Source organism: Acanthaster planci, linkage group LG02, assembly GCF_054643075.1.
Source record: "Acanthaster planci isolate LZ-2023a linkage group LG02, COTS_SCS, whole genome shotgun sequence".
NCBI classification, from domain to species: Eukaryota; Metazoa; Echinodermata; class Asteroidea; order Valvatida; family Acanthasteridae; genus Acanthaster; species Acanthaster planci.
Genome location: NC_141778.1, coordinates 4,225,682 through 4,247,287, shown reverse-complemented (window position 1 = coordinate 4,247,287; position 21,606 = coordinate 4,225,682). Strand labels below are relative to the sequence as shown.

Sequence of the window (21,606 nt, the reverse complement as noted above, 5' to 3'; positions counted from 1 at the left end):
TCGCGCCCTTGCCCTGTATTTATTTATTTGCAACCATTTAAAAACGGATTTTCGTGAAGGCGAAATTTCTTTTTATGTTTATATTCGTGTTTCAAAAATGTTCCGATGTCCCCTTTTATAGTGGTGCAACAGCCAATGTGTGCATTCTTAAAAAGAATATTCTTTCTTATGATAGGAAAACAACTGCGCGACTACACGCCTATAGGATATTGTATTATGCACCAAAAGCGTCAGACACCAAAATGAAAATGGGGGCCGTTGCCAACCGTCCGTCAATGTCCTTTGTTATTTAAATGATGAAATAATTTTCACAATCTAATGTTCGTGTGATGCACTTCTTTAGAGGAGCATTTCCCAATCGGGGCTGAATAACCCGGCGATGGTTGAATGGAATCATTAATGAATCAGAACTTTTTCTTGGAAGTGGATAGGGAAATCTCTCAGGAATAGGCAGCGTCAGGATGCCAAAACCGGCACAATAGCAACCCCCGCTTTATATACCAGTCACAAAATGGGACAGAGGGGTACTAGTCCAATCCCCCCCCCCCACACACGCACACAGCCTATTGTTACTTAAATGTCCCTTGAGGTGTCTGAAAAGAATTCCTGATATACCAGTATAACAATGACAAACACAAAGGCGCGGGGGTCTCTTTGTCCATGAAGGTGTGATTCTACCTCCATGCTCTGTCCACAGCTTGCATCATAAATGCCACTTTATGCCACGAAAATGGGGTCACTCACCAGGACGAATTCTTCATCACTACTTCCACCCTTTCAATGGTCAACCATTATTTGGAAATGCCCTTGCATTCTTAAGCTCTTCTAAACTTCAAATTGGGAGCCCACCCCATCCCTAGAAGTCTTGTCCCTCCCCACTGTCGATATAGGCCTTACCTACGAAAGTGACGCCACCTGTAGGATATAATGAGGCATTCAACACGTGAACGCAGTCAAGGGGGCTTCTATTATATGTGAAAACAGACGCAAAAACTAATCATTCAATTTTACCCGAGTACAACTATCATAATCTTAGCAAATGAAAGTCAAAGAGTCTGGTCTCCTCTGCTCGGTCCCACTTTTAACTCCAGTATCTAGTATTGTCGGAAAACGCATATTTTGGGTTCGGCTTTTGCTTATCTAGCATTTCAATCTGCATGGATCAATGACGCTTCTGTTTATACTCGATCTACAGTTTATGTATTAAACCAACGTTTATAAAGCCACGTACTTCCAAACCTGAAATAAACAAAACCTGCGAATACGAACACAAATAAACAGTACTTTGAGCTGTGGACCGCTGTTACAGATTTCTCACAACACAATAAAATGATAGTTAAATCTGCTAAAGACAACTTTAAATAGTGGTCTTTCGGAATACTTTTAACATGTTTAATTTCGGGCACTGAAGTGTGAAAAATGCCGATTGTAATGCGTTTGACTTAGAGAGACTCGGTAACACATGTACTTAAATTTGTGAACAGAAAAAAACTCATATACCGAGACAAGTAACGGAATGGTACATTGTAACTGGGCCGATCCACGTTTGTTTACAAGGTCAATGAACTTTTCATTGTAACACTTTTTTGCCCTCTAACCAATTCTTCAGGTTTTTCCATAACCGTGGGAACCCTGAGACAATTACAAATGAGCTTTCAGAACTGAGCTGAATGAAAACGTAAAAAAAAAGACTACATACACAAAAACAACCCACCTTCCACTCAAACACGAAGACACACTACTGCGGCACATTTTGGGTCTTTTGCAATTTATTGACATCACTGAACTAGAACGTCACGAAAACGGAACTGTGTAATACTTACAAAAGAGTTCAACCAAATAATGAACATTTAAAGAGCTACAAAAATGACTGTCCGAAAAATATATCTATGCATGACTAGTACATATACATATAACAAAAAAGGGGGTTTTGCAGTGAATTTGGACTTCTGTACATAAACATCAATCCTTTTTCCCGCTAAAAAGTTCTTAAACCAGGAAAAAAATATTGGCAAATGGCAAGAGAGTTTGCTATAGAGTAGAATTATAGCAACAACTACTTACGATTGTGTGATGTGTTGAAACAGTGTACAACAGAATGACAACAGGCTAACAGGCATTCTACTATTTGAGTATGAAAATCACAATGAGGAAAAAAGTTCAGAATTCAACCCGAGAAAAATATCTGTAAGAACTAAATGATGTGATTTACTTTGGCCATGTCAATTTTTCAAGAAGTTACTTTTTTTTGTCAGAGATGTGACAACAGTGACTTCAAGGTGATGCTGGTTTAACTCTGAACTTTTTCTCGGAGGCAGTGCATAGCTGTGTCACAATCAACATTCTTTACAATGTCTTGTACAGTTCTTTTAAAAAGGCTGTTTTGGACAACAAAAATATAAGAAATTGCTGGAATTTTATGGATACAGAGACTCAAGTCAGAAGAAAGTTGGAGGCACTGTGAAAGGCATTTCACCTCAAGTCCCTGTGTGGTCTTCGGAGGGCTAGACAATGAAGAGTCACAATTCCTTAACTCATCCCCAGACTAGTGATGTCTTAGACCAAACCCTATCCAAAATGAGCCTTCAGGCTTAATTGCTCCCATAACTACAATTACTGCACTCGCGCTAGGACTTTCCCTAGCCACGGATGTGAACTGCCGACTTGAACACAGCCTTCAAGAGAATAACGTACACTGGGCTAATGACATGACCAATCTGGATGCAAGAATCACCTCATGCAGTGCTTGTTTCATCATTCCTAGCCAGACGTCTGATACTGTGCTCTTAAAAGTGCTCTTTAATATGTAACCATTAGTGCTTAAGGGCAGTAGCCGCTAACCAAAAAGTCTGCAGAGAACCACTCATGTGAGACGGCCATTTTGACAGCTTTATGACACTAATCCAAGTGAATATAGGCAAGACAAGCGACTTTTTTTTGGTCAAAACCCACCTCTCTTAATTTTATTTGGTAGGGATCTCTTAGATCCTCCAGCAAAATCAAACACTTTAAAAGAAATCAATGGAGAATGCTTCGTAATTTGAACATTCAAAAGGCATATTCGTCAGATCCACCTCCTGATGGTTTGTGAAGGATCTAGGAGGTAAGGGTAACTTCCACAGAGAATCTGCAAATGTTGCAATGCCCTCCATGCCAATAAGCACACTGCATGACTAGTGCTCAACTGGCGCACATGCTTTTGTGCATAGTACAAGACCTCTGGCAAAATTTGTATCCACCTCAAAATGTCTTCCGCCCAAAAATTTTAAAGGTAAGGCCACACACTGAAACTTACTTGGATGAGGTTCGATGAAGTTTGGGGGCAGAAATTAAAAACAGACTGATCTATAGATCTGACAAGTACATGATTGGAGTATGCTGCAACAGCCTTCATTTCAGCAATGCTGGAGACGGGTTATGCTCGGGCAATGGACCAAACCAGTAAGCCCCGCCCACTGCGCAGGTGGGCACTTAGCACATGCTCTTTTCCAAAGCCACATCATGCTTGTCGGACTTTTGTGCACGCATGTTGGATGTGGCTTTGATTGGTCAGAAAACAATGGGGCAGGGCTTAATGGACCAGTCCACTGTGAGTACCTACCACACTCGAAATGGTTAATTTATGGCCTGTTGGATGAAGTGGGGCCTGCTAAACCAGCCCTGGAGAACTCTCTGATGGTTACGTTGCTGTAATGTTCTACTTTACAAGTACCTTTTCTGCACAGGTATTTGGCAAACATGATGACACAACACTGCTTCGCTGTAAGAATAAATACGGCCATTTCCAAATCATGTGTCAAAGCTGCACACGTAAGATACTTTTGCCGATACCCTGTTGTGGAGTTGTTTACTTTGACTATGAGATGCAAATGAGGAATATTGTCCCATGTTGACACACAATGTCAGGCAAGATATACATGGCTAAGAACAAAGTTTTCCAGTGATGCATGTACTGCCAATGGCAGCTGGAGAAAATCAACACTTAAATTGGCCTCAGACATGACACCGGTTAGGTTGCATTTGAACGGGAGAGATGCTGAATTGTGCGGGACGTGTTTAATAGGCAAAATATATTCCACACATGTGCGCAGTGTTATACAGATAATTGAAGCCCTTTTGTTTCTTCGAGAGTTAAAATGCTAGACATGGGTCGCACCACCCTGGCACACTTAGCACAGGCAATTAAACCAAGCGAGTCTCGCAGTGCCTCTCAGTGGTTTAATCCACTGAACAAGGTTATTTTCTTCGTAGCATTTATGAGGATCAAGGGCCAAGACTATCGTATCTTCCTTGGTAACCTGCTTCCAATATGAGAAGCTATCAGAGTTGTGAAAATGGGGCCAGTGTTTTGATCTCACCACTTGCCACCCAACTACCTCTTACCAAATGTGCCTGCCAAGCAACCTGCTGGAAACTGGTCACTGTTTATGTACAATGCACCGGTCAGCATGACTACGGCTTATCTGGTCTATTATAGGATGTGCTTGGTGCATTTTAAGCATTTTAAGCTACACTGTTTTTGTAATCACTGAGTGACAAGAGGATGCAGCCAACAGCAAATTATGGACAATATTCCTCATTCAAAATGTGTTCCTCTTTCCACCATTAGAATTCACTGCCACCGCTTACTATAATCAAAAACGAAAAGAAACCAGGTGACAAAAAAAGGACAAAAAAGCCGACACATCTTGCAATTTGTTTTTGTTTTTTTGCAGTAACCGACAGTTTTCCCCGCCCAATCATAGCGAATCACAGTACATGTACATAGTATATCACTAAACATTTCATTTTTCTCATCAATTACTTTTCCAATAAAGTACACCGCAATGAAAATGAAGGGAAAAGCCACGAGTCTTTTTTTCCGTTCACCAAAAAAGTTCGGTTGGAAGAATTTGACACAATTTTGGTTTCTGCTCAACAGTGTGCTGATCAGATATCCGAAATTTTTCTTCGGTACAGCAGTTTGACCACTTTCGACCCAAAAAATACAAAAGTGAATCTTTGGATTGAATTATTTACAATTGATAGGAAAAAACCAAGTTTACAGGATACAATAGCAGCAAGAATGAACATTCATTGGGCGTATGAATATTCATTATTGTCAGAAACTGTCAGCCAATGAAATGAATCATTACACTTTCAAACTGACTACTATGGTGCCACTGCTAGTTAGCATTCAAGACCCAATTTGACTCCTCAGACTATCTCAGTTTCTTGGACTCAAAAGTGACCTGTACTTACCTACGGTAAATAGTATTTTGGGGTTTTAGTAGGCACAAATTTATTTTTAACCCCACAAAATTGTACATCTACTTCCTACACAAATGAGCGCATGTCACAGTGGCATTTTCAATACCGTCTTTCGCTTTACACAGTAGCCTTTGAGGGCACTATTCTACGAGAGTTGGGTTACTTTTGAGCCCAAGGAGCTACTGCTCAAGATGCTGTGTGAGCCGACAGCTTGCCTTGCTCTGCAAGACTTCGGTGATCTAAAGCGTAATGGACTAGCCATTGTAAGACTTCGGTGATTTAAAGCGTAGTGGACTAGCCATTGCGTGCCAAGTATCATCAAACTGAAGGCACTAGTACAGGCTGCTGAATTTTCTGATGTCCTCACTGGACAGTCTGTGTGACATTTCAGAGGAGGGGGGGTATCAATGAACGTGGCCCTGCGGCACATTACCACTTCATGTCAGCACAGAGCTAGTTTGATTGAGAACTACTACTGGCTGGCCAAAGTCTGATCAATTCTGACCGAATGCAGACTAGCTGCTGGCTGACAATGGTTGGACTACCTCAGACACAACATGCAACGTTGGTGGCATTGTCACTGGTTACCGAAAGCTGCCCTATCGCAATGCACAACTGGGGAAACCAAGACCAACAAGCAGTGGTTGATGGCGTTTGACCCTTGCTGATTTCTGACTGTAGCATTTTGAAATCAGCATTCATCCATCAAGTACATCAGAAATTAACCGCTGGTATAACCAGTGGTCCTAGACTGAACTTGCTGTGTGCACATATAAAGGCTGCGGCTGGAAATGATGCATGTTTCTACAGTAGCCCATGACAAGTGGTTTCGGTATTTTTACCATAGACATGTGCAATACTCCTAGCCACAGCAAGTTAGTTGGGTGCATACATGTAGTCTCAGTTTGAAGGCTTGGGCAACCCCATATTTTAGGGCCGACTTCGATACCATAGACCCACAGCTTCCACATGTGCTGTCTTGTAATATGACTACATAAAATATATTATATAAAAAACCTCCAATTATTGTGTAACTTTGGGGATTTTTCCAGGAAGCAGACGATTATGTTTTATGCATCTATGAGAGGGAGAGATACTAAGAATTAACAAAGCAAACAAAATGAACGGGGGGGTAGGTTACAGTAATGCAGTTTTCACCATGTAGCTCTTAAGCGTCTTGCAGGAGGAAGCCTTGATGACTATGCAGTGGTGTTGATCTTTTGAGAGTCAAAAATTGCATCCTGCTGCTACTGTACTGTAAATATACACGCCCTCCACACACTCTGTTGGGTTGGAAAAAAGGGCAGAAATTGTTACCATTATACTCTTGAGGTGGTTGACCCTAACTCCTTAGATTGATTTACTAGGAACCTTCCTCATCCTTACAAATCCCAACACCACAGAGTAAACTGGGCACATAAACAGTTGGACTCTGTTTATTTGTGGTATGCTTTTTTAAATCCTACTTAAAAACACACTCAGTCCACTCGTGCAGGACTCATCTTAACAGATTCTAACAGGCCCTGGTGTTGGAGTTTGGCTGGTTGGGGATCGTTAGGGTTAACTAGTGAGTAAACGAGTATCACAACTCACGCTTACAAATCCAAGGCAAGTGTCAAGAAGGTTTGCAGCATAAAAAGTCTGAGGTCACACATGCCCATTCATCTGAACATAGCTTTTCTTAGCAGCATTGAAAGAAATTTCAACTAATTTCAGAAAGGTAATGAAACGAAGACTTCTGCATATTACTCATGTATCGTCTGCAATTCCGAGAGTTTTTCTTAAATTAGCTAATGCCTTCATAAAAAACCTTACATCGCTCCAGGCTAGGGAAAATGAAGCTTTATTGGAGGCATGGTTGAGCCAGCACCGAGACTTCCAACCTTGTCTGGTCAAGACAGGTCTGCAATCCAATATCACAATGCTGCTGACCAGTCAATGATGTTTTGTAGACAATAGACCTAGCCGTGGCTCTGGAAGCCCGTTTCAGACACAGCCAGAGACTTCGGTTCTAGATTTATGGTCCAAGATCACAACCAATATCCCAATCTCACTTGGTTTGCCTCTATCTTTTTGGATCACTTTCTTTGCCGCTTCATTTTAAATTTCTTCCCTGCCACACCGTTGCAAATTAAAAGATAGCTCACTACAAAGAGTTTCCAACTAAGATGGAGGATACCCGTTCAAAATGAAAGCAGAACAAAAAATGTAACTTTGGAAACAAGAGAGAACTACGACAACCCCCATACCCTATGTAGCTTACCTGGCTCAACAAAGCACTAAATGACATGTACCAAACTGGACTGAGATTCTATTACATGTAACCTAACTTCCCACTTATGCAGACTCACACTGTACAAGCATCCTTGCAGTTTTGTGGGCCATAGATTTAATCAAAGACAGTCCAGTTCAAGTGATCCGTCTTGAGGAATCTTTTTCTTTCAGTTCTTTATGCGCCCACTGTATACTTTAAGCTACATTCTTTGTGTTTGTCCATTGTTTTGCTGGAGAATGTTAGAGATTTTTAGTTCTAATAGTTTTGGGCGATTCCCTTTCAACCTCTGAAAGACATCATTTTCACCAAAGTATACACACCTAATGGAAAAGCCAAATTGAAGGGCCCATGGGAGGTTGGGGTTATAATGCCCAAGGATGGGCAATTTATAAAATCCTAGACAAAACCCTTCCCTACAGTAGTCCTGTCTAACATAGAACTTACCATACGACTGTGGAGAGGACCGGGGCTAATATCCCTTGTAGTTACCCCTGCCATATGCCCCTCCCCCACCATAGCTGCCCCCTCCTCCGTAACCACCACCGCCGTATCCACCACCGCCATAATTGCCACCACCGTAGCCACCACTGTAACTACCGCCCCCACCATAGTTGCCGCCCCCATAGGGGTCACCCCCGTAGCCTCCACCCCCGTAGCCGCCCCTTGCCCCGCCATAACAGCCGTAATTTCCACCTGCAAAGACAAACTCTGCTGTCAGGTTGCTGAAGTAAAGGCAGATGTTTCACGTCCGCGTGGTTTAAACGTGCATTAGGGGTTTCTTTCTTACGCTGGACTGCAGGGATTTTCAACATATATGTTTCTTACGAATGCAAATTAAATGAGGATGACCGTGCTGAGGAATTTGTATGGAATGTAACACTTTGAATGAAATAACGATCCAACAGCCAGCCCATTTGGGCAATAATGGACGCATCCAAATTTACCCCAGCAGCTAGTCTGGCATGAGTACAAGCACAATCAATGCAACAGGTGAATAAGTCAACCAACTCAAGTCAAGTCACAGGCTGCTCAAATTAACTGTGCCATTACTGTTAACCCGCTGTTAATCAATCAATAAATAAATCTACTTCACACTGACTTGTGATTTTTTTAATGGATTTCACCACTACTATGATCAGTCACAGTGATTGATTTGGCCCAATTAATTACGGAAGGCCAATTAAACAGCAAGGCCGTGAGATGATATTGGGTACCAGGGAATTCCCATGGTCACTCACACACCCTCCTGGTGCCCTGCAGGACTCACCTCCATATCCATCATAGTAGCCCGGCATTCCACTTCTGCCTGGATTCCGGCCAAAGGGATCTGCAAAGATACCCAAACCCCCCCAAAAAAATCCAGTTGTGAGCCTTTGCATTTCTCTTTAGCCAGACTATCCCCAATCCTAGCAAATCCTCTTTTGAGTTTTTGAAGGATTTTGTAGGAATGAAGCCAGTAGAGCCTAGTCACTTAAAACTGTACACAGCACCAGACCTTCCTGGTCTCGAACATCCACACTGTCCAAGAAATGGCTCCACAGCCGTTACTTATCAACACTAATCATTTGAGATCCTCCTAACTCATCTTACAGGTTTCAAAGGATTTTGGAAAGACTGCAGAGGGTAAAGCCAAGTAATTAAAGGGGCCAGCAATTCACACCTGTTATAATACCTTAAAAATTAAAAAGAATAAATAAAATTTTATATATCTATAATATTAATAAAAAAACCCGATATATCGGTACCGGCCCAAATATATCAAGGGTACCTAACTTACTTCCTCTCATTGCTTGATGTCTGCCATAGTAGTTGTCTTCTTTGTTACTTCTGTCTTCTGCTTTGTTACAGTAAACCTGCCGGCCTTCGATTGTGTGCTTCTCCATTACTGCAATCCAAAAACAAACGAAACAGACATTTCAGTCTTAAACTGTTTGGTCTGTCACATCTGAAACCCATTCCACCATTACTTCCTATCTGGTGTGTAATTTAGGGTGCGTTAACATGGTTACTCCTGTTAACACGAGTAGGATGCATGCGCATTACACTCGGGTGCAGGAATATACTCCCCCTCTAGCAAGAGTATACTCTCGCTGACCCGCGGGTCGTACTCCAGCCATTCGAGCGCTCAGGAGTATAATCGTGTCAACACAAGTAGCTCGCACGAATGCACCCTTAAGAGTCCAATAACATACCCAGTACGCACCATGATAGGCTGAATTGTATCTGGGGGTTGACTGCGGGACAGACCTCACATCTTTGGGAAGTGGTACAGATTTCATTTTGTGTGGGAGGCCGAGATTGAGACCAGCTTGTGGCAAAGGGCTCAGTTTGATGTCCACAAGACTGGCTAAGAGCAACAGTTGCAGGGCGGGAATGCCACAGAGGCATCAGAGGCAACTGCCTTGATGCCCCTGGTCTTTGCCAGGACGCCCATTGAAATGTTCGGTCCGACAAGTAAACATAACTGCTTTTTGCCCTGCATGTATGTTTGAGCCGCTCACTTAGATTGTGTGCATGTGCACCAAATCAAACAAAAGCCAGAAGCCAACAAAATAGCTTTTGACTCAGGCGGGTTGACAAAAAAATTGATTAATATCACAGGAAGATATAGTTGTTTCCCCCATCATTTCCTTACTGATTAGAATGTAAACGCTCGAAGTCCCTTTGGCTAAGTAGCACACGATAAAAATCCATTTTTTGTGAAATTTTTACCCATCCTTATCATGTACCTCAGAAGTAACAAGGTCAAAAGTTGGAAGTGAAGCCAACATCTTAGAGGGGAGATTTTCGTTTTTGCTGGGTTTTCCCCGACATTTCTCGACTTGTGAATGGCGAGGAATGTCACTCTAATAAGAAAGTATCATGCAAGAAGGAAATCATATGCATGGGAACAGGACATTCTAGTTTGTGCCTTTAAGTCGGGCGATTTGACGTCATTATACATGTACATGGAGTGCAATGCAGTGAAAGTCAACTCGTACCCAAATTCACTCGTATCCAGGTACACGTGCGTGTAAGTGTATGCCTTACCCCAAATCCAGACATACATGTATCATTTTTGACCATTGTCGGACTCAGTGCAGAAATTTGAATCTGCTTGAAAAATGTACATTTCAAACACATAGCTCTCGATCATGAAGAAATGAGTTGATAGTCACAAACAATGCATCAGTCTTTCCTACAGTATCACCAATGTTCTGAGGGAAATTCGACAAAATTGTGAAAATTAGATACAAAGTGAGGCAATAAAACCTTAATATCTTCATGACTATCCTTTGTCATAAAATTTACACTTTCCACTTCTTTGATTCTTTTCCACACTTATTGTAAATAAATAGGTTCTGCGGTGTAGTGAAAATCTACTGGAATCCTGGGCAGATAGGAGAACTATATTTTGTCACCATTGCATTCAATTTCTCAGAAATAATTGTGATTACTGTTAAAATAACACCAGAAATTTGTGGAGGTTGAAATGTCATCTCACCCCAGAAGGAAAAAATTAATACAATGCACTGTAATATGTGAAAAAACATGTACAACTGCCAAGGCATGAGTTATCTCCCGGGGCTAATTCAGCTTGTCTTGTCTGTCAATTTGTCTGTTGAAAATTTCTATTCCATTTAAATCTTTTCTGAATAATTTTCTTTTTGAATCATCACAAGATTTGTCAATTTTCATTTGATTTTGCTTAAAACAACCCTCCACAGTGCAATTTTTCTCATTTGTGAATTTTGCATTTGACTATTCAAATTCGGAAAATCATATTTGAATACGCGATAATGGATCAAATATTTGGATATTTGGAACAGCCCTATTATCTTCCAGTAATCTTGTATGTGGTAACTCGTAACTGGCATAAAAAGGGGGTCAGCTGCACGGCATCGCCAGGGAACATGTACAAGTTACATGCACCTCCCTGGAATCATATGGGATAACCAGGGATGAGATTGACCAATGACAAAAATAGATGAAACCAGCTGAAAAAGGGCATAAAGAAGCTGAACTGTGAAAATCCCTATCTTACCTCATCCCCAGAGGTTACTTCATTTCCAGCTGGGCTTTCAATACTAACCCCTGGAGACCGAACTTTTTCTTGTGTCTGATTCGATGCAGTGAGGAAATGATTTCTCTTATGTATTTGGTGTTTAAAATTTAGACATATAGTTTATCGTGATTACATCCACTTCCCCTTCTCAACAATCCCCTCTTCTCCATTTTGATTACATTTATAAAGAATTTGATACTGCATATTGGACCGATTTTCACTTTTAATCTTTGAAATGTCCTGCTCCTCAGTACAACACACCACAAACTGACTTTGGAGTTATCACCAGACCTTGCATACAAAAATGACTGCTGACTGAAAGCATGGTCAGGCACCAGACTATTCCTCATTTACATAATGTATCCCAAATTGTTGTATATGCAAACAATCCAATCCCAGGGTAAGAGCGGGTACAGTGTGCAGCTCTGGGGGGCTAACTGCATGACAGTTTTGGGACGAAAGCTGGCATGACAACATGGCCAACTTTACGCTACTGCCAATAATCAGTAATCTCATTGGCGTTTTATTAACACCATAAAACACTAAACATAAAAATGAACGTATCCCAATCTGTGTAGAGTTAAAAAATAACCTTCCAAATATGCACACATGTGTACCTTGCTTTGCAGAGAGTGCCTTGAACATGTTTAAACCTCATTTTTTGCAATCAAACCAAGGAGGGGTATTTGCGCACTACGCCTTTGCTATCTCAATATATTTACTCTGCCAGTGTCCAAACCTACTTGCTAACTTATCGACAGCATGGTGGCCGAAGGGCTCCTCGAACTCAACAAAGCCAAACCCCCTGCTCTTGTCCCCGCCCTTCTCCTTGATGACCTTGGTCGACTTGACCGGTGAGAACTGGCTGAAGTATTCCCGCAAGTGCTCCTCTGTGATGTTTGTACCCAAGTTGCCCACAAAGATTTGGTTGGTGGCCTCAGCTGAGATGTTTGACTATGAGGGGGAAAAAACAAGCACAGATTACAGATCAACGTCGCCAAAATATTGGTTGGCATAATTTGACCATCCATGCCAATGTGAGTGCCAATTTTAAATTGAAGAAAGGAACGAACTCTGCATTCAGTTTTGGCGAACATAAATCTCATATTTTTTTATTTGAGCATGACTAAAAACTGGTTTTCTCATTTGGTGTGAAAAATGAACAGTTACACCGTGGTTACACAGGTGCTGGAAGTATGCTTGGGCGGTTCCGGCGGGTACCCGGTTCTACCCAGTTCCAACATCAGGAACTGGCACCAGGTATCAATATTTTTCAGAACCGGCTACCCATAGAGGAGTCGGTTCCGAGTGGTTACTTATTCCCTACCGGGTACCCGCAGTACAGTGTTGAAACCGAAGCCTCACTAAAGGCTCGGTTCCGGTACCAAATTCAAGTGAGGAAACCTCTGAAGGCCGTCCTCCGAAGAGATGTGAAAGACAAGCATTGTTTATTTGGTTAAGGCGCGCCTGGCAGTGGCCCTGCACTTTGGATGTAAGAAGACTAAACCCAGGATGAGGAGCGCCAGGAAGTGGTCCTGTAACATGGATTAACACGGACCCACCAATCCGTCTGGCTGGATCCTACACGCTGAAGTCTGCATGCTGCGCCAGTGTTTTTGTGGTTGAAAGAAAACACCCCTACGATGTTTCAAGATTTCTTCCCGAATAATACCGATAATTGCCTTGTCAAGAGCCAATCGGCAGCCCCGATCTCACCGCCTTGAGCTTGTTAGTTTCGGTGGCCCCAACATGGATAGTTGTAAACAAGGTGTGCCGCGTCAATCAAGGGGACTAAAATAATCAGCCAATGACGATACCACATGTACTCCATCCAGGGATTCACTGCTTCATTGGCTTGCCTTATATGGAAGATGGGGGCGTGTTTACTTGGTGAAATCGAACAGCGGTGAATACCCTCGCAGCTTGTGGGCCGCAGATCGAATGCGCACGTTGCCTATTTGACTAGACTAGACTTTATTACAAGTCTCTTACATGTAGAAGGAAAACGACGCTCCACTTGGGGTTTATCGGAGCACTGATTTGATATTTTATTCTTGTCAATTATATTGTTGTCTTGTGCTATACAGCCCTTCCATATTTCTCCGATTGGGGTTTGCAGCTTCCACATGGGGCTGCGGCATGCGGATCTGGACCACAGCCAAATATGAAGAGATATAACGTGTCGAGACAAGTCTAGAGTGGCAAGCCGCGTGCTTTGTTTTTGGTGGTCGATAGGCCGGGCTATGTGGCTGCGCTGGCTGCATGATGGCACCAGCAGGCAAGACCGCTATCGATACATGTACATGATACATGTAGGTGTACGGTGCACAACGTACAGCACGCACGTGTACAGTCATGACAGTACACGTACTGAACGTGAACACAGTGTACTTCATGGCTCTGTGTCAGCCGCTTAAGTCCGATGACTGAGAGCCGGCGCAAATTTTAACCCCTAAAGTCAGACATGAGCTCTTAGTCTTCCATAAGTCAGACAAGTTTCAAGACGTTCATGCAAACAGACATAGACAAACACATTAACTTCGCAAATTCAATGATTTTGCAAGGGCACAATAATGGCAGACATAGAAAAACCTTTGACCTTAATTATGTTATTCTTTGAATTACCCGGAACTGGGTACGACTCAGAACCAGGTATTTATGCAGAACCGGAACCGGTTCCGTAAACAGTGGAACCGCCCAAGTGTAGCTGCAAGTAGGTGCCAAGGTTTGGTTTTGGTTTGGTTCGGACTTCGGATCGGTTCAGGTTCGGACATGTACACACATGTACGTACATGTGAAATGCATGTTGAGAGCTCGCTACGAATGTGCCGTATATAGTACTTCCGTGTATAAAATATGTTAATACAAGCAATGAATCTCGTCTCCATCCCAATCCATGAGTAACTTCAATGTGAACATTGTGAAACTGTTTTCCCAAAGTTTGTATAGGAGTTAAAATTCCATAGAAAGTTACTGTCGGAGGTTTGACAGTTTCTGTGGTTTGCTGACCGAAAGCGGTTGTTTGGACAAGGCCTGACTCAACAAATCGATAGTAGGATATGTGAAAACAGAAAAAACAGCAGGCTGAAAATGGGAGTTACCTCCTTTACAGGATACAAAATCAAATTAGAGTTCGAGCGAAGTGCATTTTGGTTATATTTCACAAAACAGATTCATCTACCAAACTATGGCTTTTGATGTATTCGCAGAAGAACCTTGGTATCCAGTCAGCATTCTTTCCCAGGACGGCACCCACGTGGCCAAAGGGGCAATTTTCCATTAGTCTTTTTCGAACGGATAATGGCATTTTGAGATCTAGCAAAATTCCATTACAACGTATTCACACTACGACTTCGATCAAACATGATCAACAAAAGGCAAGTTAGGCCACCGTCGCAAACCAAATATTGTCGCGCGCTGGAGCACTGCACTGGCCCGTCTGGCAAAGTCAATTTCCCTGTGGAGTAGCCTTCGATCGAGCATCCGACTGCAATCAGCATCCTATCAAAATTCGTTTTGCATGGCCATTTATGCATCATTGGCCTAATACGGAATGTAAGGGCGTGGCTATTGGAGATTGGCAAACATAATGCTAAATCTAATAAGTTACATAAGCACAATTGGATGTAGTGAGCATTTAGAATTTTTGTGCATTGGAAATGCCGTACATTGTGTGTTCTGGGTTAATTATTAGTGAATTCTCACTACTTGCTTTGCTTAACCCTAACCCCAAGGGTGTATGTAAAATCATATTGAATCGGAGGATTTAAAGCAGCTCCCTTGGAATGTCTAGTGAAGCGCCGCTGGATTTATCTACATAACATGTGAAATAGTCATTGGGTTTCAGAAATCACCCTAAGGTTGCCCTCTGGGACTTACATCACGCGGAATGGCCCTCTTCACCTCCACCTTCTTCTTGCAAATGTCATGGCTCCCGCAGTTGTTCTCCCTTAACGACTTGTCAGTCTCCTCAATGGTCGCCATGGTGACAAAGCCAAAGCCTTTGGACTGCTTCTCGGTGTTGAGGATGACGATGGAGTCCGTCACTTCGCCGAACTGCTCAAAATGCGTCTTGAGGTCATCCTTGGTGGTAGAGCGGTTCAGACCCCCAAGGAAGATCTTTCTGAGATTCTCCGGCTCCTGAAGAGAAAAACATTTACTGGTAACTAATGCTACTCATGACACCCCGAACTCCTCAAAAAGTTCTTTAGGCACTGTAGCATACAAGCCTGAAGAAACCTGTACAGAGGATACAGTGGGAAACAAATGACAGTTTCAGAAGTGGACGCACAATCCCAAGAGTGCTTTAGGTGAAACCTATGGAGTCAGGCTGGGACTGAAAATGTATACATGTAGATCAGAGTCGGCCTGGTTGGGAATCGAATTTGGGATGCAGACGTGACATGCAAGGCAAGTGCCAAAATCTAGGCTCCCCGTACTTTTCTAACCTGGCTCCTTGTGAGAGTTGGCTTTATCCAATTGAATTAGTCCCAGCCCTTTCAGCATGTTTTGGAGAGAAACCCCCATCAAAGCACTCTCAATTCCTACATGGATGCTGTGTAAGAAACCAGTGGCGCTTGAAGCATCCAGGAATGTCTTGAAACACCACTGAAAAGTAATAGTGGCTTGGAAACTCCTGTTAAATCATCCAAAACATCTGATGGATTTTTGTGGATCGGGGGGCAGCGCTTGAATTTCACCGTGGTCTCTGCAGCCATGGCAGTCCATGCCCTTACAATTGGCCGCGGTGCCCTGAAAATGTCCACGTAGTCCATGGCCAAAGCTAGCCGTGGGCCCCATTCTTCCTGGCAGTGGTGCCCCTCAAAAATACCCTATATTTCCCTTAAGTTTCCGACTTCACATTCGCATGAATGTATTTTGTGTTGTGGTCTACCGGTTAACGACTGTCTTCATGGGTGCACGGCCAAGGCAGCCAAGATGGCAGACCCGGTGTGCCGCGCCACAGTGCCGTACCACACGATGAGGCTTGTGCTGTGAAATGGCTCTGATTTACAATACATTAATGTACGTGTATTTCGTTCTGCAGTCCAACGTTCGGTGGACGATTATTCGCTGCATGTACGTACATGTACCAGCAAGCCTAGCCCAGCACGATACGCAGCAACCTGGCTGGCACAGGCGTATGTGGGCTTAGGCCGCGTCCGTAAAGGGGCCTCCATAGCTACGTCCAGGTATTTTGTCCCCCTAGTTTCCCATCGCGTATGCATGCACGCAGCAGTCTCAACTACACATGGGTAACCGATTATTCTGTGGCGCGATAGGTTGGTCAACTTTGGGGGTTTTGGTAGGTAAGTCTGCGCTTACACCGTGGCCTCACTGCCTTTCCTTGAAGAAATTTTGTTTTTGTTGCCGTGGTGCCCCCCCTCCCTTAGCATGTCCCATTTCTTGAAGCAACAAAAAAGTTGAAATTCAAGTCCAGGGGAGGGGGGGGAAGAGAGGAAGTAATGGATCTGGTGAAACTCCCTATGTCATGGTCCACAGAGCTGCGTTTTCCAAACTACTGACGTATGCGCCATAGAGCCCTGCATTTTTCTAACTCCAAGCTAGGGCTTTAGTAATACAGTAAACTCTGGCTAAGTCAGCACTCTCGGGACTCAAGAAATTATGACGACTTACGCACTTACGCTGTAAGTCGTCATTTTGCCCATTGATGAACATACTCATGTATTGCCTGTGTACATTATGATTCCTTGCACTAATTCAATGGCTTTGATTTACCCTGCTTTATTTCTACCTCCATGGTCGATCCCAGCAAATTCGTTCTTGATTATTATCCTCACAGGCTGCAAATTCGATAATTGATCATGTGCCCCTAAAGACGAAGCAAGGACGGCAAGCCACTTGCATATCGCATCACTACTCGACAGTGCAGTACGTATGTACGTGATACAGTTACGGTACAGAAAACATACACTCATCCACACATGCGCATTGGTTAAGTTCGTTCAATGTAGTCTGGATACCAGGCCCGATGATTCTGACTACCCGACGAATCATTATCAAGGGTCGTCAGGGAATCTTTGCGCAGGGAACCAGACTACGTTCAATAAGGCAACCCCCAAAATGGACAGAGCGCATGCGTGTAGCACTAGAGGGGTTACTGTTATTGATGTACTCATGCTGGCCGATTATCAACTACGGCCTGTGCTGCAAATAAACAGACATCAGTCAAGCAGTGTGAGAATTGTCACTTGACACTTCTTGGCAACCGCAGTGAAGGAAACTGATACTGAAGCACGATTTTTGTCTAATGCCGACATACACAAAGTAATTTTTGTGGTTTGTTGGAAAAGGGACCGAGAAAAACATGTCAACTTATATAAAATGACGACTTATGAATGCCGACTTAGAAATGAAATTGTCAATGGAAATGTATTATAGATGATCGGGACTTTTGTAAAAAGGCCAATTTAGATGATAAGACAAGTTACGCAATGCCGACTTAGTCGGAGTTTACTGTACTGTAAATTGAGGTAGAAATGTACAGTCAACTCTCGTTATTATGAAATCCGCGGGACCACGTAGAAACGTTCGTTGTATCCGAAATTTGTTATAGGCGGAACGCAGTGCATTGGTTTCAGTACACTGTACATGTATGTGTACATGCATAAGCATGTGCATACATGTGAATGCGTGGTTGATGTTATATCAAAATGATCTCTCGGTTATAATTAATCTAATATATTGTGATGTGTTTAGAATAATAAAATTCACTGTCATATGAAATAATGTGTGCATGTGGAATTAAAAAAAAGCAAGTACAAGTGATAGCATCGGTCCAGGGATTTTTAAAAGGCTTTATTCGCCATGGACAACGATGAAGCTAAACGGCATGCACATTGTAGGCCTGTGTGTAACCTGCAAGAATGTGAAGACTCATCAACTGGAGCCCCCATCTATGTAAGTAGTCTTTCAAACACAAATTGTGCCACAGAGAGACATTTTTAATTTAATTTTTTATCTGTTTTATGATTTTCAATACTAGCTGCAATTGATCGATAGTCCGAGTTCATTCACCCACTGTGGCGCGGCCGCCTGAGGGTGAGATGGTCCCTGAAGAAGCATATGTTATGAAGGAACATTGCGATTGGTGTCTAGCAAAATGTAAGTCACGAAAACAAACAGTCTCATTGGTGAGTACACAAAATCTTTTTGCAGCAATATGACTAATTCGGTATTTGGCGATTAGTTGGGCTTTTGAGATGTGAGAGTAGTCAAGTGAACTTATTTGGGCGTATTTTTATCGGAATTGGGAAAGGAATTTTTGTTTTGATTTTTGTGTAATCAATGTAAAAAATCATTGATTTTGAATTGAATTTCAATTTAAATACATGAACACAGAAAACACAAACATAGAAATGAGGTAAATTTTTGTGAATGTACCTGCAGAAAAATTTGACATGGCAGTGTTTTTTTGACTTGCAACTGTCGAGTTGCATTTGTATACAATGTACATGGAGTGGAACTTTCGCGACCCTTTTGGGCAGAAACTGCGCATTGACTGGTTGCTGCATTTCCCGCATGCCTTCTTCGGCAACGTGCACTGCACATGTGTTTTCACCACTGCGATTTGTAACGATTTGACTTGTAAGGAAGCCAGTAATAATAATAACTGGATTTCTTAAACGCTTAATACATTTAAGTTCCTAAGTGCTTTACAATGAAGGAATAAAACACAAAGATCACAGGAACAAACAAGAACAACATTACTATCCTCAATCCTTCAAAATCCTCCAGGCGGTTTTGGAGGATATCTGAGGATTGAGGGGGTATGACGAAATTGCACTGCTGATTGCGAAGGATGCATTGTCTCAAGGTTGTGGGTTCGACCTTGTGTTGTTTTTTTGTGTTCAGCCATGCATAAATTCATGCCTACATCATAGGCCTATGTGAAATCCCTGTATACTGCTCCAGGATACCATTCACACAGCCTCAACACTACAGGAACTGCAGGAGGATTTTGGAGGACCGAGTCTGTATCCCATTTTTTTCATGGTGGCTGTTGGAAGATTTTGAAGGAATGAGGGTGTACCCTAGCCAAAAGGGCCTAGGCAGTTAGGGTTGAGAATAAAGAAATGGTATTTCAAATTGTAGGTGGTTGTAAAGGCACTTTGGGTCACAACTGGGAATTTTGGGTGACCGTTTTCACTTTTCCTGTAGGCCTATATAACATCATGGAATATTAATATGATAATAATAATCCAATACAAAATTCAAAGGAGGAGTACTAACAGCTCCACTCAGTAGACATGGTAGAGCTTCCTAGCTGGTGTTTTCAAATGGGACAAAAATGAACGGATCTCGAAAACAAACTTAGTCTGCATGGTCTGGGCCTCCGAGTCCTTGTGACCAAGTTTTACTGAGTGTCACCCTCAGTATGGAGCCAGTCCAGAGCCTGGGCCCCATTTATTGGGATAAGGTAGGGCATAACATTAACAATTTCAATAGGTCATGTAGGTGCGTGATCATCATGATGCATTCATCATGTTCAGGACATGGGTGATCATACCGACTGTGATCAGTGATTGACATGCAAAAAATTACAAAAACGAATGCATCAGAATTGTACAAATATTAAACCAGGACAAGAAAGATGGCAGTACCTATACATACGTTTAAATTTCAACAAACTGTTACATTTTCACCGAACAATATGGACGTTCCGTGACAAAAAGTCACAATGATATGACATGATCAATGTCATTCATGTGTCCCCCATTCAAAAGCGCACATGGCGCGCACACTACAAACAATGCCATTTTAGTCAACGCAAATTCAGACTCTGATTTTTTAGCACTCTCTTTGTAATGTGCATAAAACAACATCAATTTTGCGAATCCCCTGTGACTGAATTTTGTTCTGATCGACAGGTACAGGAACAAATCCATGTATTTAGAGAGAAATTCATGGAAAGTCACAACTCACTTCGCTAGTGTTCGTAACTTGGCTGGCCATGTTGAATCTCAGCGGATCAATGGTACCTGGCGGTAAAATTGAGCATGCGGAACTTCAATATATTTTGAGTTTTTCGGCGTTTGGCAACCAGCTAACATGGAAAGCATGGCCAACCTCTATCCATGATGTGTGAACGCGTTGTGTGCAATGCACGTTAGCCATATTTGCAAAAATTGCTTTGTTTGTCATTGGCTATTTTTGTGGTCATGTGATAAGGGCGAGGGGCGTGGTCAGTTTGGTGCACATGCTGTTCCTTTCCCAGCCGGGTGAAGAGTGTGCATATGAAAATATAAGTAGGAAATTACGAGTACGCGTATTTCCATTGTTCTCTATTCAGGACTTCATTGACACATTTTTTGTCAAAGATAAAAGGTGGGGAAAAAAAACGGAAAAAGAAAACCAATAAATGTGATATCATCAAGATTTTCCAAAGAGATCCCATAAATATCTCCATTTAAAAGAAAGATCACTCGGCCATCATCCCCAGCACCCACCCACCCCCCCCCAAAAAAAACTGAACTTTCATCTATTCACTACACTTCAAATCTACAAGTTATGAAATGTAAGGCTCATGTTTCAGTCCATGCATTCACGGTGCCCGTAGAAAAATGTGGGGAGCTAGGTTGGGGTGGTGGTTCTTTTCTAGCCTTCCACCTCTGCGGTCCGGGTTCGAGCCCAGGCTCGGTCCACATATGGCTTGGGTTTTCAGTCCCTACCCGACTCTAAGGGGTTCACACAGAATATTCCTCCCACCTCTAAAACTGTAACTGGTTCTCACTGTTTCCTCTTTACAAGTTGCTTCAGGATACGAGCTACTGTGCCCAAGACACTTTTGAGGAATTCTTGATGTCATTACCAGAAATGATTACATGAATAAGTTACAGGACACAGACACTTTCTTGGCAATTCCCTTCTCACTTGTGTATTTGTCATGCTTACTATTACTCCCATTCATTTTAAGACGTAGGCTCTAAGCGTCTAAGGTACACGTGAATCCACAAGATCAATAGGAAATTTTAGGAAGTGAACAAACACAACAAACCAATTCTGGACATATGGA

General features: G+C 42.5%; 1 protein-coding gene across 2 annotated transcripts; it reads right to left on the bottom strand.

Moving 5' to 3' along the window:
- Positions 1 to 1,751: 1,751 nt before the first annotated feature.
- LOC110975276 (heterogeneous nuclear ribonucleoprotein A1-like 3) lies at positions 1,752 to 20,681 on the bottom strand. 2 transcript variants are annotated; one of them, XM_087133415.1, is made up of 7 exons: positions 20,517 to 20,681; positions 15,450 to 15,710; positions 12,314 to 12,524; positions 9,303 to 9,410; positions 8,793 to 8,864; positions 7,970 to 8,218; positions 1,752 to 6,533 (listed from the first exon to the last, which is right to left on the bottom strand). In XM_087133415.1, the coding sequence occupies exons 1-6, from the start codon at positions 20,544 to 20,546 to the stop codon at positions 7,995 to 7,997; spliced, it is 906 nt and encodes a 301-aa protein (XP_086989541.1). In that variant the 5' UTR covers positions 20,547 to 20,681; the 3' UTR covers positions 1,752 to 6,533; positions 7,970 to 7,994. The 2 variants fall into 2 exon arrangements, with proteins under 2 accessions (XP_086989541.1, XP_022083310.2); XM_022227618.2 differs by having other exon boundaries at positions 8,793 to 8,852; positions 20,517 to 20,678.
- Between the last annotated feature and the right edge of the window lie 925 nt (positions 20,682 to 21,606).